The 17,573-nt window shown below is 40.6% G+C and overlaps 1 protein-coding gene across 1 annotated transcript in view; it reads right to left on the bottom strand.

Moving 5' to 3' along the window:
- LRIG1 (leucine rich repeats and immunoglobulin like domains 1) overlaps positions 1–17,573 on the bottom strand; it is a 144,689-nt gene that overhangs the window by 30,159 nt on the left and 96,957 nt on the right. The window contains exons 4-9 of the mRNA XM_054975670.1: positions 14,268–14,405; positions 12,904–13,047; positions 11,017–11,160; positions 10,284–10,427; positions 6,800–6,943; positions 4,786–4,866 (exon numbers count right to left, since the gene is read on the bottom strand). Coding sequence (XP_054831645.1) covers positions 4,786–4,866; positions 6,800–6,943; positions 10,284–10,427; positions 11,017–11,160; positions 12,904–13,047; positions 14,268–14,405 — 795 coding nt within the window. The remainder of the gene's footprint in view (positions 1–4,785; positions 4,867–6,799; positions 6,944–10,283; positions 10,428–11,016; positions 11,161–12,903; positions 13,048–14,267; positions 14,406–17,573) is intronic.

Raw genomic sequence — 17,573 nt, 5'->3', positions numbered from 1 at the left:
TGGGGGTGGGGGGGTGGGGAGAACCAAACAGACTCTCTGAGCCTCTTGAGGAAGGGAGCTCCAAATGGTAAAACCAAAAAAAGCCACAAATCTCAACACTTGAAGCAGGGCTGCTCCTGACACCCACAGCTCATGAGGAGGTTCATGGGGTACAAAGTGTTCTTTGACCTTTGTCAGAATTACTTTCAAGAAAATATTCCTCAGATGCTGCTGTACAGCTGTATGGAGACTGCTATACTGAGAAGCACAAGAGGAAGCAATGTCAGGAAATTAGCTGAGATGCAAACCAGCAGCTGCAATATCTCACATTGTATTTCAGAGATGTGCTACCCTGTCAGTGTTCCCATCCCTTCCTCCTATCATGTGTTTTGAAGACAAGCCAACTCCACAGAATTCTCATTGGTAGTACCACAATAATTCTTTCACAGCGACATGCTTTCCTTGACAGAAACTCTGTTCTAACGAGTAAACTACTAAACTAAAGCCAAGGACTTCCTTGAAAAAGAATTCAACCCTGGGGAAAGACGTAAGTGGTGCAGTAAAGACAGCACATTTGCTCTCCTGGAAGCCATAAGCTTGGTCCACTGTCAAAGGAAATCCAGTGGGAGCCTCAAGTTCACATGGACACTACACGACCATGTAAGTGCACCTGCCCTGCAAGCATTTCTCTTCATTAGAGAGCAGTTATTTTCCACTCTTGTCAAGGGTTGCACCTGCTGGAAAAGTTCTCCCAATCTGACTCCCCCACTTTTCTGTTCTCAATTGAGGCCTCGTTTAAACATGATTCTGGTGAGGAAGAAGCACTTTGCCAGGGAACTTTGCACTTGTACAGTGTCTTGTTTAAACGGGGCTGCTACCCACGTAAGCAGGTGAAATTCTTTTGCCTCACTAACATCATGTTTAATTCAAGCCTGAGTGAGCTAGTGGGGGGACATGAAGAGTTAAATTTAATGGTCTGAATAATTAGGGGGTTAGGGGTGGGTAAAAGACTAGCATCTCCAGTGATTTCAGCCATGCAGTTTATACCTAGTAGTTTTTTTTTCCTGATCGCTCTTTCGAGGCATTGTTTTAATTTAGGCCTGCTTTTGTCATAGTGGAGAACTTCCTCTATAATTCAGAGATCCAGAGGAGTTCGCCGTGCTAGTCTGTAGTAGCAAAATCAAAAAGAGTCCAGTAGCACCTTTAAGACTAACCAATTTTATTATAGCATAAGCTTTCGAGAATCAAGTTCTCTTCATCAGATGCCTGATCAGGCATCTGATGAAGAGAACTTGATTCTCGAAAGCTTATGCTATAATAAAATTGGTTAGTCTTAAAGGTGCTACTGGACTCTCTATAATTCAGAGAAGTCTAGTGGCTTGGCCTGGCCCCTTTCCTCCAGTTTAACACCTTCAACATGCTGAACAAGGCACTGCAGCGCTCACTGTTCTGCCCTTGCACACGCTTATCCACAACAGATCAAAAGGGGAGCAGCTTTTAGAGCAATCTCCAAAGAGCTGGGGTAATTATTAATTCATTTGAAGGTTTCCTCCTAAGTGTCCATTTCTCCCGCCTCTTCCTTCCCCACTTTATGCTAATGCATTTAAACGCCTGCCATCTGACAGCTTAAACACAGGATCCCACTTGAGGAAAAGCAATGTTTACCATATGGAGGTCAGTTCTTTAAAAGGCTTTTTAATGAACGATTGTAAAGATGTGTGGGGTGAAAAAATGGCAATAATCAAAAAATCATGACCTAAAATAAACAGTGAGCAAAATAATATGTGGTATGTGTGAGTATTTAACTACACCAGGTGCAGCTGTTGATTAAGCAGAATGAACTTTCTGATATGGACCACTCTGAGCTAACCCAAGAAGATGACACTTTGACAGCTGTCCCGACTGCACTATTCCATGCCAATTTCTGCATTAAAAGGAAGGGGAAACAGGGAAGGGGGAATGAGCAGTTCATGGATTTTCTGTGGGAAGTGATAGGAACTGCCTTTGTGTTAAAGAAAACTCTGGAGCCTTGTGCAGTTGCTTAGCAACTTCTTAACTGAGGCCTAACAATTTCAGAGTTGAAAGTCCACCTCTGGCCCCTTGTAAGAGAGGCAAAATGGAGCAGGGGACCAAAAATGGCTGTACAGTATCAAGGGGTGCAGCACTGAAAATTTATTTCCAACCCTGATCTAGGATACATGTGATCTCCCACCTATGCGCTCCTCTGATGGTTTTAGCAAATTCAAAGGTTCTGGGAACCAACTTCTACCCTTTCCTTACAACTAGGCTATGTAGGGCTGCTCCCTACAATTCCAGAATTAGAGTTGCTAACTATCGGGTATTTTACATCCCATTGCTACTTTGGCCCTCTAACTAGTAGCCATTATTTTCATTTTTAAAGCCTAAAAAAATGTCTCAACTAAGACGGCTGACCCTCCTCAGCTTCTCTCCAAACAGCACAGTAGCACTGAGTCCTCTTCCTTTTCCTTCTTATTTTAGGTATACCCCCAGACCAGTGGTTTACTGGTTAAGGAAAGTCACGCAACTTCATTATCATTCCACCTATTCTAGAATTCAGCCCTTTTATTAAGAACATATTCTGGGTCCAAGCTCTGGCCCATTATTAAGCCCTGATTAATGATCACATCTTACTTCACAAAGTATGTTACATGCACATCGCTTGCCCTACTTATATGTCAATGAAACCCTTTGTACTCTTTTCAGTAAAATTAAAATGCCATTTGTTATCTTCTGGTGTCACAGTTTGTTTAAGAATATGAGGATTTCATTATCTTGCTTTCTGGTGTTTGAAAATTAATTTTCTAAGATCTTCTGCCTAGGTCAAACAAGTAATAAGGATGTGCTGCAAGTAAATGGTTTAAAGGGATGCTTCAATAAAGGGATATGGAGGGAACGTAGACTTTACTATTATTGATGTAATTATGATAGACCCTACTATTGCTATAAGTATGATCCTACAGGGCAGTTCCTATGCTGTTTAATATGTCCATCTTGGAATTGCTTATGCTCAGTTTCAACTTTTCTTCAGCTCTGTATTGGGTATTTGCTGGCTTAAATCTTTCAAATTTTCAAGTGTATACCCTATTACATGTTTATCGTAATGTCTTTGAAATTGACTGTACTGATTCACACTGTGTAATTCACCTTGAGTCTCACTGAAAAAGGCAGACTACAGAAAATGTAAATAAATAAATAAAAATAAAATGGTGCTTTTAAGCTTTTTGAAGTCCTGGAGCTGCAACTAGACAAAATGTTTTTTTTTAAAATCTGAAATAATTTACGGTGTCCTTCTTCAACAGTGATGACTGCTATTACAGCATAGTATTCCCACTCTAATGCTGCATTCAGTTATCACTAACAAACCAAACTACACTTTAATCTTGGTTTAAAATCCTGGGTGTAATGGCATGGGAATAAACCTCAGTTTGATGTTTCACCCAATTTAGATATTACAGCAAGCTACTACCATTTGTTACAAACCAGAAAGTCTTCAGTTTCTGCAACACATGTGGGAGAAGAAGCACACACGCAGTATTTCCTGGTTTATTTTCTTAACAAACTGAGATTTCTTTGTAATGTCAAAATGCAGCCTTAAGTACTGTAAAATGGAACTAAGTGGGTTGAAAAGAAAGGCCTGTATTTGTTCTTAGAATTCCCTAGCACAGACTGTTAGAAAAGCATTCATTTCTCAGTCTTCAGTATTTCGCTGCTGTAAGATGATACTAACAAGAATGATCATGGCATTTTTGTGCTAAGAATTCTACACATGGGGTTTACCAACTGGTTTTGCAGAATTAAGTCTCTGTTATCCTTAGTATTTCCCTGCTACAAATAAGAACAAACATCGTCTAAATGGTACTTTGATGAAACAGAGTTCTGAATGCCTGGTGCAGTTTAGTCTATTTATATGCGTGCGCACACACAATAATATTCAGATGCATCATTTTCACAACACACTCAGTTTCCTTTTATCTCCACAATAGTCTGCTCCACATAAGAATATTTATTTGTTTGTTTGTTTGCATTATAGTCTGCCTTTCTCAAGGAGACTCATGGTAGATTATACAGTGTGAGCCAATACAATCAATTTCAAAGAAATTTCAATAAACATGTAATAGGGTATATGCATGCAAATTTGCAAAGATTTAAACCAGCAGAAATCTAATACAGAATTCAAGAAATGCTGAAACAGAATATAAGCAGTTCTAAGACTGACATATTTAACAACACACAAACTACTCTGTAGGATCATACTTACAGCAACAGTTTATTATATTTACAGCAGCAGTAGTAAAGTTTATAGTCACTCCCTATCCCTTTACTGAGGCAACCCTGTTACAAATTGTGTGAAACTGAAACCAAAACAGAAGATGATTTCATTCCTAGTAAAAACAGGACATGAACACAAGTGATTGAGAATAAAATCCCGCACTGCAGAATTCTGTCATGTCTACTAGTGTTTGTTGAAGACACTGAATATCAATTATCAGTTTGCTAAGAATTCAAATGGAGAATGCCTTTTTTGAAACCAATTTATTATCTGAAATTTACAGAGCAAGTCAGGCCTCTCTTCTGGCATTTAGCAAAAGGACTGCAACAGTGTGGACTTTGTTTCTATGATACTAAGACATGTACTGTTGATAAAAATATTCGTTTAATGGATGTGGAGAACTACATATAACAAACTGGTAAGAGAGTACGTGTGCTCTCCTACTCCAGAGATATGAGAAAGAGATCTGTACCCAAAACTTTACAAAAGAAAAACAAGACATTTACGGTACTCACAGCTTGCTTAGGTTTTCCAGACCAGTAAAGGCTCCACTGGTGTCTTCTATTGTGCCCGAGATCTCATTATGGTCCAGATTCCTGGAGAGAAGAAGACAAAAGAAAGCTCACAATCAATTTCCCGGTTTGTGAACTCAACGTTAAAAGATCCAAAGGGCAACCTTTAGGAAGAGTTTATCAAAGGCCTCTTCTTTTGTCTCATAAACGTAAGGCTTTTATCAGAATGGGTCAGAACTTGCAGAGAAAGCAGAGATGATATATTCAGAACTGGCCTCTTCCATATTGTTTTCTTTCAAAGAAAGCCTCCAAAATGATCCATTTTTGTTATTTCAGAGCAATGAAGGAAATTGGGGGCGGGCTGGAGAGAAGTATTCCAAATTAGACCAAAACTAAGAAATGAAAAATTAAAGCCACAATCATTTTTCCAGAGCACACGGCCCACGTGCCAGATGATGCAGATGTGGCTGTTGGAAAAATCTATGTGCGGATAGAAATCAAGAAAATAATGCAATCAATGCAGTAAATTATGGTCAAGTGGGGGGGGGGTCTTTGAATGTCAACAGGCTGAGAGGCCAGGGTCACAGCTCAGCAGGGCTAGTGGTAAGCTTTAATTTCTCTGAATCACATATATTTGACTAATCCTACATGTGATACAGTGCAGCTGCCTCCTCCCCATCTTCCACATTTGCTATCTGGCAAAGCCAGAAACTCTTTGGAAGAGTTTCAAAATCGAAGTTTCCTACTCTCAAAGTCATTATATACTCCCAATGCTTTAAGAACATTGGTAGCAACCTTTTTTTTATTACTTACTCTTTACATTGTATCTTCTATAAAAGAAGAGAAAAAGAGCATGACTTGTTGCTATGCTCATTCCCCCCCTGCCCCCCCCCCACAAAAGCCAAAATTCCTTTTAACAACAATGGGGGGGGGAGACGACTTTCACACAGAAAAGTGAAAAGATTCAGCATTCTGGTCCAGTTTTCTTTGCATTCACTTTGCTTTTCTCCCAGCCCCTGTTGCCAATTTCCTATTCTTTCTGGCTGGCTGGCCCTGAATGCCTACTGCCTTGTTAATCATTCTGCTGTGAGGTCCCCGGGCCTGACCTCTATTTGAATAGCTTCGCATTTCAGCAGTTTCACACCCACCAAAGGCTCGCCAACAATAGGCCGTAATTAAAGCATGCCCAGCTCTTTTTCACCAGGTGCAGGACTCGATGGGCCTTCCCCTTGATTCAATTAGAACTTGCTCTCCCACCCACCCCCTCCTCTCTGGGCACAGGACACAAAAGAAGACCAGAATTAGCTGCAATCCAAACACCCTTCTGGGCTTTGGGAAAGTCCTTAGTGCTTTTTCTGTGCCAGCTGCCTAGGAGAAGGGCCTTTCTGAAAGCATGCATGGGATCGAAAGGTGGTTCTGGGAAAGGCTAAGAAACATAAAAGTGCTTCCTCCCTCTGCTCAATAAAAGGAATAAATAACTGCACAGTGTGGTAACTAAGGAGGGAAGTTCAATTAAACCAAGCCTTAACAGGGCTTAGGAGAAAGGAAGAAACACTGAGTGTGTTTCACTGCCTTTAAAAAAATATATATCCATCACATGATTTCTGGCCAGGATGCAAAAGCATGCTGGAAAACTGGCACTTCAGATTTTATAAAACTGGTGGATTAATAATTGTGCACGCATAATCCTGAAGCATTAAAAGCCAAGATAAATTGTGGGAAAGAAGAAACAAGCAGTGTTACTAGTTCCCATACATCCCAACTGAAAACAAATGGCAGGATCCAGCACAATAGTAGAATACCATCTATAGAGTCATAACACCGAGCATGGGAAAACCTGAAAAGGACTCATTCTTAGCTGCACAGGAGGCTGTGGGACAATCATCTGCCACACACACTTCAGAACAAAGGTCTGCCTTGTTCATATAGCTGGTTTTGTATCTTAAGGAACAACCACTTTTGCTTTCCTAAGGGACCCCATAGGAATCTAGAAATGGAAAACTCCAAAAACACGTACAGGATCCGCAAGCTTTTGAGCCCCTTAAACGCTCGCTCTGCAATGTGGCTGATGGAGTTGTGGCTGAGGTGTAGGATCTGCAGCCCGCCAAGGTCTGCCAGGCTCGCCTCATCCAGTCTGGTTAGATTGTTATACGACAGTGTCCTGAGAACAGAAAGAACAAATGTCTGTCATAGCAGATGGCAGTTTCTTAAAAGTTTTCATTCATCTTCCTCCAACAGTTCGCTGTTGCCTCTTAGCATCTATATCCTGTTGAGAACATCTACCAGCTTGGTGCAGTGCTTAGAGGGTTGAACTAGGATCCTGGAGATCCAGGTGTGAATACCCCCACTTTGCCATGGAAATCTGGCTAGGTGATCTTTAGCCAGTCACACTCGTGCAGCCTAACCCACCTCACAGGGTTGTTGTGAGGATGGAGAATGATGCCGTAAGCCGCTTTAGGTCCCCAATGGGAAGAAAAGCACCGTTTAAATAGCTAAATAAATGAACAGAATGAATAAGTTAAAAAAAATGCCCAATACCTATACGGAGAGAAAACTGATCAATATACTTAAAGCAGGCTAAGGAGCAATAACGTGTGGGTCTACTCAGAAATAAGCTGAATGGTGCTTACTCCTAGAAAAGTGAACCGTAGGAATGCAGTCTAAGATAGGGGCATTTTACTTTGCTGTTAGATTTGTATCCAACACTTCAAAAAGCTAGGAATAGGACAGATGGGGTTTTCCTTTCCGGAAACTCTCCCATCTAGGTCATGGCTCAGCTCAAGTCAGCTTACTGCAGAGACAGAATTGCTTCCATATTAGCCTGTAGCAAAGGGAACCTCTCTAAGCAGAAAATGGAATCAAGCTTCCTCAAGATTTCGCACAACAAAAGAGACAAACAGAATTCTTCCCTGCCCATAGGTTTGCCTCAGAAGTCCCCAGCACTGGCAGAAGGGTTTCCAGGTTCCCTTATCCTCCTGGCAAGAGGCTGGACACCTGGTACCTATCTGAGTTACATTCCTTGCATGCGCGCACGCTCCTGGCCAGCATGATGATGTCATTTCTGGGAAGTGACATCAACGTGCATGCCAAGTGCTGCCCTGGGAGCACTCCTGTGGGAATTGGGCCCAATTCAAGCTGAATCAGGCCGCTGCAGTATGCAGGAGCACTGCTGCACTCCGTAGCAGCCCAATTTGGCCTGAATGCAGCCCGATTTAGGGCTGCTGCGGCAATGCAGAAGTACACTGTGCACCCCAGAAGGCACATCTCCCCCCCGCCAGCCAGGTAAGCAGGGGCAGGGGTGGAGGGTGGGAGTGGGGAACTGGCAACCCTAACTGGTAGTCAACCAGGGAGGTCAGGGCACGACTGTCTCCCTCAGTGTACTGAATGTGTGAGAATTTGGGTATTTAATGGGTAATATTACAGGTAATATTAAACGGCATAGTAGAAGAAACAATACATATTTTTTGTTCATATTTAGAACGTCATATATCTCTTGTCTGTTTGGGTCTCCTGCTGCCTACCTTAAAACAAAAATAATGTCTAGGGTGCAAATGAAAGTTAGCAGTTTAAGCCAAAGCCTAAGTTAAAACAGACGTATACTTTAAGTGTTAGGAGTGTCATTTCCTTGGCAACCTGTCTGTCTTTTGGAAGTGTAAGCAAAAGGAGATGGTGGTGCACCTAAAAGCCCGCTGGAAGAAATTCAGAAGAGATTAATGGCTTTCAAGATGCCATTGGACAACATACATTCATTCCTAAAGAGGCTGTACCGTTGAATTATGAAGAAATGGCAGCCAGTCAAAATTATTTCCTCACCTGCAATGAAAGATTTTTTTCTCAAAGGTGGAAGGAAAAGCAATCCACTGTAGTACTTAACTTGACTGAGAAGGTTTGTCCTTGGATATTTTGCATGGGGTTTTCTTCACAGAACTTTTACAGAAACATTTTGTTATGTGACATGATTTAGAGGCAGACAGGGAGCAAATTCCAAGAAATCCTCTGTTAGGGCTCCACCAGCTAGAAACTTTCACATGACCATACCACTTTCAAAACTACTCATCCCTTTTCCTACTGCATTCATCTATGGACTGCCTAGGGAGATTAACCAAAATTTATTTATTTATTTATTTTATCGTATTTATATTCCGCCCTCCCCGCAAGCAGGCTCAGGGCGGATAACAGCATTTTCCTTCTAGAACTTGAAAGATTTTTTTTCTTGTGAGGAAACTGAAAGTTCCTGGTCATATACAGGTCCACAAAACCCTAGTAGCAAGCTACTACCTGAAATCTCAGGTGTTTTCACATAAGAAACCAAAAATGACCTTTTTGAACTTCACACATCCACAGTGCAACAATCACATTACACATGGCTTAAAAAAGCTTTTCACATTACTAAAAATACTATACTCACCATGACTGTTTATTATAGGAGAGGCATTACATGTGCTATGCTTTTCTAGGATAAAGATGGTGGAAAAGTAACCAATAGTACCTATCTACAAATATGTCTATTCACAGATAGAAGGGAAAGCATCCATGAGTGTCATTTTTAAAAACAGCCTTTACTTTTGTTTATGAAACATTCCAAAAATATTTCAAAGGCTTTTCTACAGTGTCTGATGGCAATCTCTGCACAAAGAGCAAATGTTAACAAACTGAGTTAATAATTAGGCTGGGAACTATTTGTTAAGATAAGAATAATAATTCTCAATCAATTAAAAAGGTGTATTGTCGAAGGCTTTCATGGCCGGAGAACGATGGTTGTTGTGGATTTTCCGGGCTGTATAGCCGTGGTCTTGGCATTGTAGTTCCTGACGTTTCGCCAGCAGCTGTGACTGGCATCTTCAGAGGTGTGTCACTGAGTGATCTCTGTCTTTTGGTGCTACACTTCTGAAGATGCCAGTCATAGCTGCTGGCGAAACATCAGGAACTACAATGCCAGGACCACGGCTGTACAGCCCAGAAAACCCACAACAACAATTTAAAAAGTGCCTTTAAAAGGTTTTTTTAAAAATTGCTAATCACTCTTAACAAGAGTAGATACAAAAAGTTGCTTGTCTACAACTGATAGTTCTTTAAATGCCCGTTTACATCTTCCAGGAAGATGTCTTTCTGAGTGCCTTGTCCTACTTCTTACTTGGGTGGCCTTTGAGACTACAGAAAGTGCAGCTGGTTCAGGAAATCAGTGGCTAGCTTCTCAACAGTATCAGCCACTGGTATGTCTTTGAACCACATAACAGTTGAGGCACAGTAGACTTGAGGAAGATTTTCATAAGTTCTCTCTCAACCAAGTTAACTTCATACAGCAGGCAATGAATCTGCGTAGCTGATAGGGCAGTCAGTTTTTAAGCCAGAACTTACAGGAAACATGGAGGAGCTAGGCAGGAATATTTCCGCATGCCCACCTTTTCTTTTTATTTTATAGTAAAGGATATATTATACACTCCTCTCCATTAATATCTAGTTTTATATTAAATTGTTGCTTCTTAAAATAGATAACTTACAGCTCCTGTAGCTTTTGGCAGAAGTTCCATCCATTGGGGCTGATACGGGATATCAAGTTGTTACTAAGATGAAATTGCTGAAGAGAACTAAGACCATATAGAGAGCCACTGTTAACCTCAGTCAGGATGTTATGTTCCAGATGCCTAAAGAGATAACAAATTTTAGAATTCTGAACTCACACTCTGAACTGATTTAAAACGTACACACAAATATGATATCATAAGGTTTGACAACATCTGCTAGCTCAAGTAGCTGTATAAAGGGGTAGGTCTGTCGATGCTTTCGAGCCATGACAGCTAAACAGTGTATACTATGTCTACTTCTATGTATATTTCATGCCCAAAATTGTCTAACTGATACCTGTTAAAGAGACAAAATGTGGTACGAGATGGACCTTGGTCTATTCCTTCAAGACATTTTTTTTTTGTTCTCATTTTAGCGCTGTAGAGGGAAAGGATTCAGATCCTATGGTGGGACTTCAGAGCCACAGCATCTCCTACTCTAATGGCACAAAACACCACTCAAGAGGTAAAATGGAAAGGAAGCTGTTCCATCTCATTAAGAAACTCCCTATGCACTGTCCTAATAAGACCACCACATTTCAATTTATGTTCACTTCCCAAACTTCTAGATTACTCATTAGACATGTGCAACATATGAATCAAGAAAGGAAATAGAGGATTTCTTACATCCTATTAGTGGAAAGGTATCATCAACTATCTTTTAACTTACAGAACTTGCATTTTCGCTAGACCCCAGAAGGCTCCATCAGTCAGTTTGCTTATGCTGTTGCGCTGAAGCTTCAGTACTTCTAACCTCTCCAGTCCTTGAAATGTCAGGCCTTCGATCGAGCGAATGCGATTACGGTTTAACTCCCTAAAATTACAAAGAGTAAAACAAGGTGTTAAAATGCCCCATATTTTCTAGTGCACTGGCACAACTGCACAATCCAATAGCCAGGGCTTTCTCTATAAGTATCCAATCCCCAAAGTAATTGTTATTGAAATGTTCTAGTACTCATGCTATGGCTAAATCATAACCACCAAAACACAAAATCTGTAAAATAGTTACACTGAAATTTAAAATACCTGCAAAAAACACAATAAAGATTCAAACAAGGCACCTAATCTTAAACCACCCATCCCTCTCAGTACCAACTTCATCTCAGCCTCAAAAAACACCCTAGATCTTGTTTGTAGAAATGGCTTTGATTTACTGTCTGTGCACTGTACGTTGCTGTATGCTAGACAGCTGTAACTGTTGGTTTCTGCAAAGAAGGAGTAGGTAAGGCAATATCTTGCTTCTACAGATACAGAGGTATACAAACTTTTATATTACATAGGAGATTCTGCCAGCTGAAAAGTTTTATCTCCAAAATCTGACCATTCCTTTATGGAGAAAACTGAATTTACGTATTTTTCTTAGTTTGTATCTGTGTAGCATTTTGGCATTTGTAACAGATTTACTGCTTATTTAACTTAACAGGATTAGATGATTAGTTTTATTTTCCAATATGTTAAAAGGTTTAAAGAAAAGAAGTCTCATAAACGCCTAATGAGAACTAAGCAGCAAAATACTGCATGCACCTTTGAAACACTTATAAAGCGGTGCTATTTAGGATTTACAATAAAGTTCCTTCCATAAGTCTTCTAGATAGGAGAGCATAAATTTAAATTCACTGTCTGAACAAGTGACGTACACTGAGGGAACTAAAAAACAAACAGTTGCTTGACCAGAATTATAACTGTGATTTGATTCCCATTTCAAAGGAATTCCATAATCTATATCGTGTCTGTTCACATAATTTTTTTTAAAAAAATTATAACATTGTTTGCAATTTGATACCAAATACTTCATGATCAAGTCTTCACGAGTCTGGTTCCAAAAGTCTAGTGAGCAAATCTTTATCACCAAAGGTCAATTAGTGACACACAAATCACATTCACAAATGCAGATGTATATTTATGATTGTATACAATCCATGCTATACTTCGGCTAACTCAACAACAGAGTGTATTCAAAGTCATCAGTTTGAGTGTCCAAATGTCAACTGTACATTTTACAAGCCTTCCCTCGTTGTCTGTCTTATTACTACTAAAAGCGCATGTGTGGTCTTGAAAACATGGCTCAAGAAAGACCTGAGAGGAGCTTTCCTTTCCTTTGTGAAACAAAAGGGGGAGGACAGGACAATATAAGTAAAATAAATGTACCTCTTGGCTTGAGACTCTACACTTTGCATATAAGAGGTAACTAATACACTAACAGTGCCATCCTAAACAGAGTTATATCCTTCTGAATTCACTGAAGTTAGTGAAATTAGAAGGGTGTATATCTGCTTAGGATGGCCCTGTAATTAATATAATAAAGAATGCTCTCTTGCTCTCTTTTTTGTGTATCTTGTTATGAAAATGATTTAATACTATATAGGGCCACCAAAAAAACTCCCTCTACTTCTCATTTGTTTTATTAGGTGTCACTATAAGGTCATTAAAATATAGTTTATTCAACATTTTATAGGCACAGTGTGAAGAAGGACTGCATTTGGTGAGCATGTCCTCAGGGAATGTTTGTCTCCATAAAGTTTGCTTAGCCATAATTAAAGTGCACATTTCTACTCACAGTTGCATTAGCTTGGACAACTTGAATGTCTTAACAGGAAGCTGGGTGATCCTGTTTTTACTCAGGCGAAGCGTTAGCAGGGATCCTGACAGGCTATCAAAAGCCTTGGTCTCCAGGGTGCTGATTCTGTTGCTCCCCAGGTACCTGCAATAATTCATCACAGGCTATTTAAATGGTTGTGACAGAGGTCTCTGTTGTTCGCTTTTTATCAGAGTGGCTGGTGACATTAGACACATCACATTAAAAAACAAGTGTATATTCCCCCCACCCCCAGACAAAATGAAGCCATTTTTTCCATTAGCACAATTTAGACAGCTGATGATAGGAGATTCCCTGAAGTATCTCAGCACCTTTAATTTCTCAAAGGAATCAGCACTATGTAGAGTACAAAGACCAAACTCAATCCAGAAACAGAACAACATACAGAACTCTGAGGCTCAGTGGAATAGCACATGATTTGCAGGCCCCACATTTATACTCTGCTTAAAGATCTCTTGCCACAGGATGAGGCGGTAGAATCCTGAGGAGCTAAGAGTAAATGCCACCATCTGAAGATGAGGGGGGGAGGGGGTGCGTGCCATTTTGGAATGCTCCCTGCAAATGAAAAACTAATATATTAGGAAAAGGGATTCTACTTCAGATTGCCTGCTCCTTGTTGTGTTGGTTTTCTCCTAGAAGGGAGACTATTGTTATAAAGGAGCATTCAAAATACTGATGCCTTGCCTGCTGGCTGAAGTACATTCTACTACCTCAGGGGCCTGCCACCTCATTATCACTGTGTTCTGCTGCATGTAGAGACCAGGCACTAGGCCCTAGAGAGCCACGGCCAGTCAAAACAAACAGTCCTCAGCTAGATGGACCAGTGGTCTGCCTTGGTGTGAAGCAGGTTCATGTGTTCAAAGTTTTTTAAAAAGGAGAGAGAGACTCTACCAATATATACTCTTGATATTGCGTCTAAACTCTGCATTAGCTATTCCGGTGAGGGACAAAAGGGAGCTGAGGTACTTCCTTGCATCACAAGCCTGCCCTGCTTGTTACAGCAAGCAAGAATGTGAGAAAGAAGCAGATCAGACGAATAAGGCTCCGATCCTGGAGTTGCTGTGCTCCCTTTCCTTTTACCTCATCCTCTGCTTATCAGCTGTCCACTGAAAACAGTTAGAAAGGGATGGGTGAGAAGGAACAATGTCTGTCGTAAGTAACATGATCACTCAAAGTACGCATACAAAAGATAACAGCCAGCTGATTTATACATTCTTAATTATAATCCATGTTTTAAATTTAAGAGAATTTGAAAGTACTCTTTACAATATAAACTGAAACTGCTTCACATGTGCTGGACAACAAAAAACAACAACAATACTTACAGATCCTTTATATGGAGCCCCAGTGGGAAACAGCCACTTCGAATTTCTGTGATGTTATTTGAGCTAAGGTCCAATGTTTCCATGGCAACATAGGGCTCCAGTTCCCTTGCCTTGATGCTATGGATCCTATTGCGATTCCTACAATGCAGGAATGGAGAAAAATCAGACTTAACCCACTTTTAATTTTTCCTTCAGTTCAAATAAAGTAACAAATTAGACGGGAACAATGGTCTTATCTAAATAATTTGGCTCCAGACTGGCATTTCATGGGGAAGGGAAAATATTGTCACCTTCTATTAGGTCAATATAAACTGGGACAGGCAAATTTTCAAGTTATGCACATCAAGCAGAACAGAAAAATAATTTTAGTTATCTTTTTAGATTGTGACACAAAGATACGTCCATACACAAGGTCTTCCCATTGCCAACCATAGAAGGGGAAAGGGAAGGAGAACAGAATCTCAGTGAGAAAGGCAGACTATAAATGACATAAACAAACAAACAAACAAGGCATGTATTTTGGCACAGGCAAGATGAATGACTACTGTGAATGTTTCTGGGTGGATCTAGCATATAAAAGTATAAAATATCCAGTGTCCCACATGGAGAGACACAGAGACAGGAAGACTGCCCCAAGAAAGACATAAAAGAAGCAAAAGTGTGGAACTCCCTCCCAAGAGACATTCGTTCGTCACCTTCTATCACTGCCTTCCACCAATAGGTATAGACTTTTTTCATCTGGCACCAACTCAGTGATCTCCCCTTCTTGCTCTGTTTTAATTACTGGTTTTGTGCTTTTATACATGTATATTACTTTTGCTTTTATGATGTCTTTTAATGCTCTATTTCTAATTGTTAACCTCCTTGGTGGATCTAATGGGGCAGAAAGGTGGGACACAAAGTTTGTAAACAAATAAAACAGAAAACTCTTGGAAACTTGGATAATGTATGGTGACAAACCATATTCATCAGTGTATGATTTCCTGAGCATTTGAAGGGCCATGTGTTTTCTTAGTCCCCATCTGCCCTTGAAGGGGCTAAAAAAGTTTGAATCTTTACACAGTTTTCCATTCTGAAAAGTTAGTTCAGTAGTGTAAGAAAGCTGGACAACTTTCAAGTTACACAAAAGTCTTAAGCAGAAATTTAACATTTTTAACATATAAGTTCCCATAAACCCACTCAGACAACAGGCCCCTCCCCCCAAATAAGACCGCAGACCATTCCACTATACAGTAAATACAACATACCAAACAATAGACAAGCTTAAGTATCCTGCATGTATCAGATTTGCCATTGCTGTTGACTTCACCAGAAGAACTTTGGCATTATCCCTTTGATAAACTGCCGTTTTCCCTCTACCACTTCATATTCATTCTGGAAATACATATCCAACCCTGAAATGCCTTTATACCCTCAAATTACCAAACAGATCCAATGATGACTTCTACTGCAGCTTATTCCTTGTTACTCTATTGGTGAGAGACTACCAGCCTAAAGGCAACTCCCTAATGAAGAAATATTATAGTAATATAAGGAAAATCCCAGTCGGTATTGGTGACTTGATACTCCTACAAGCAAACAAAGCACTCTCATAGGCTTCAGAGGCACCCACTGATGAAGCATCAGGCGCTCCCCTCTCAAATATTTCTTTCCACCCCACCTGAAGGCATATCTTGCTTCAACAAGCAGGAAATATTATCAAACATTCCAAACTCCAATATAATAAATATTGCTTCTCTCTCTCTTTTTAAAACCCATGCTTTGTTACTATTCAATTTTGTAATGAGTACAAAGTACCTAATCAACAAGGAGACTGCAGGTCTCCTTGTTGATTAGGCTGCAGGCTGCAGTCCGAGGCACGTAATAGACAATGTACTGAACACACACGACAAGTATTTTTCTCTCAGTAGCTGCTCGTTAAAACACCTACACTCTTTTAAAACTCCACTTAAGTATGCTATCTTGGCAACAGGTACATAAAAGAAAAAAAGCGGTTCCTCAAGATTATGGCGGCAGTGCAAGGTAATAATTAGAGTGCTGACCTGGGAAGACCCAGGTACACACTGCCACTTTCTGTGAAACACTCTGGGAGAACCTTGGCCAGTCATTCTTTCTCAGCCTAACCTGTCTTACAGGGTTGTTGAGAGGATAAACAGAGCAGGGAGAACATCACAAGCTTCTTGAAAGAAGAGTGGGATTAAAATGTTCCCTAAAAAGATGATGGTTTAGATACTGCCAAAGACTGCTGCTGGTGGAAGGATTTCCGTCCGCAGAGCATAACTTTTTCACCTCTCCCTTCCTGCTGTTATCCCAAATCCCCACAAGGGATCCCCCAGCAAGAGAGTGGTGGGGAGAGCAAGAGGTCTGCAGTGAGAGGGAGAAATCAGTGAAAATACACCCCCCTCTTCCCTTAGCAGAATCTTTATGGGCTCCAACACAGTATCTTCCCACACACAGGCTTCAAACATCTAGAAACGAACATTTTCTTCATACAAATCTTAACAATTCTGGGACGGGACTGCAACTGGACAAACTAGTTTCCAAAGCATTTTAAGAACTGACACTTGGGCCAAAATACAAACTGCATGAACTTGCATCACAGGGGCTTCACTCTCTGTGACTGAGCTTCCCACCCCTATGTTAAGGTACAGATCCTTTTGCGAATGAAATACTAGTAATGCACATTGCTAGTCATCCTCTAAACCATTATATGCTTCCAAAGCAGATTTTCAAATGCTCATCAGGTGGCCCAGCCATTGTCTAAATCATTTGAAGGAAAAAAACCTACACTAGATGAACAGACAAGGGGTGATATTGTTTGGAGAGAAGCTCTGCACCAGAAGTAGGCCACCTTTTTTGCCTGAATACTAGAAAAAACTATCTACCTGTCAATATGCAGACCAACCAAAATTGGAGAGGGGAAGATCCTGGAGGGCCAGGTGGGAGGGCCAGTTCAATCCCACTGGCTGCGGCCAGTTCAATTCCCAGTGTTTTTAGTATTAAAGAATCAGGTAGGACGTGATGAGAAAGGCCTTTGCTAGTCAGAACAAACAATACTGATCTTGACAGACAAATGGCCTGACTCAGTATTAAGTAGCTTTATGTGTTCAAAGAAACAGGGGAGCAAACTGAGGCCCAGCAGCACTCATCTCAGTCCCTTGAGTGGAGAAACAACTGGTTTGCCAAGCAACATGATCCAGTGTGTTATTATTCACCATGTTTGCTGAAGGTTGCATATGCCCACTCCTGCCTATGCAAATGGGATTGGTGGTTCTTGGTATGATGGACCCAAGAGGCTCAGCAGCT

The sequence above is a fragment of the Eublepharis macularius genome, chromosome 4 (genome assembly GCF_028583425.1).
Source record: "Eublepharis macularius isolate TG4126 chromosome 4, MPM_Emac_v1.0, whole genome shotgun sequence".
NCBI classification, from domain to species: Eukaryota; Metazoa; Chordata; class Lepidosauria; order Squamata; family Eublepharidae; genus Eublepharis; species Eublepharis macularius.
This window is presented reverse-complemented; position numbering and strand designations above follow the sequence as displayed.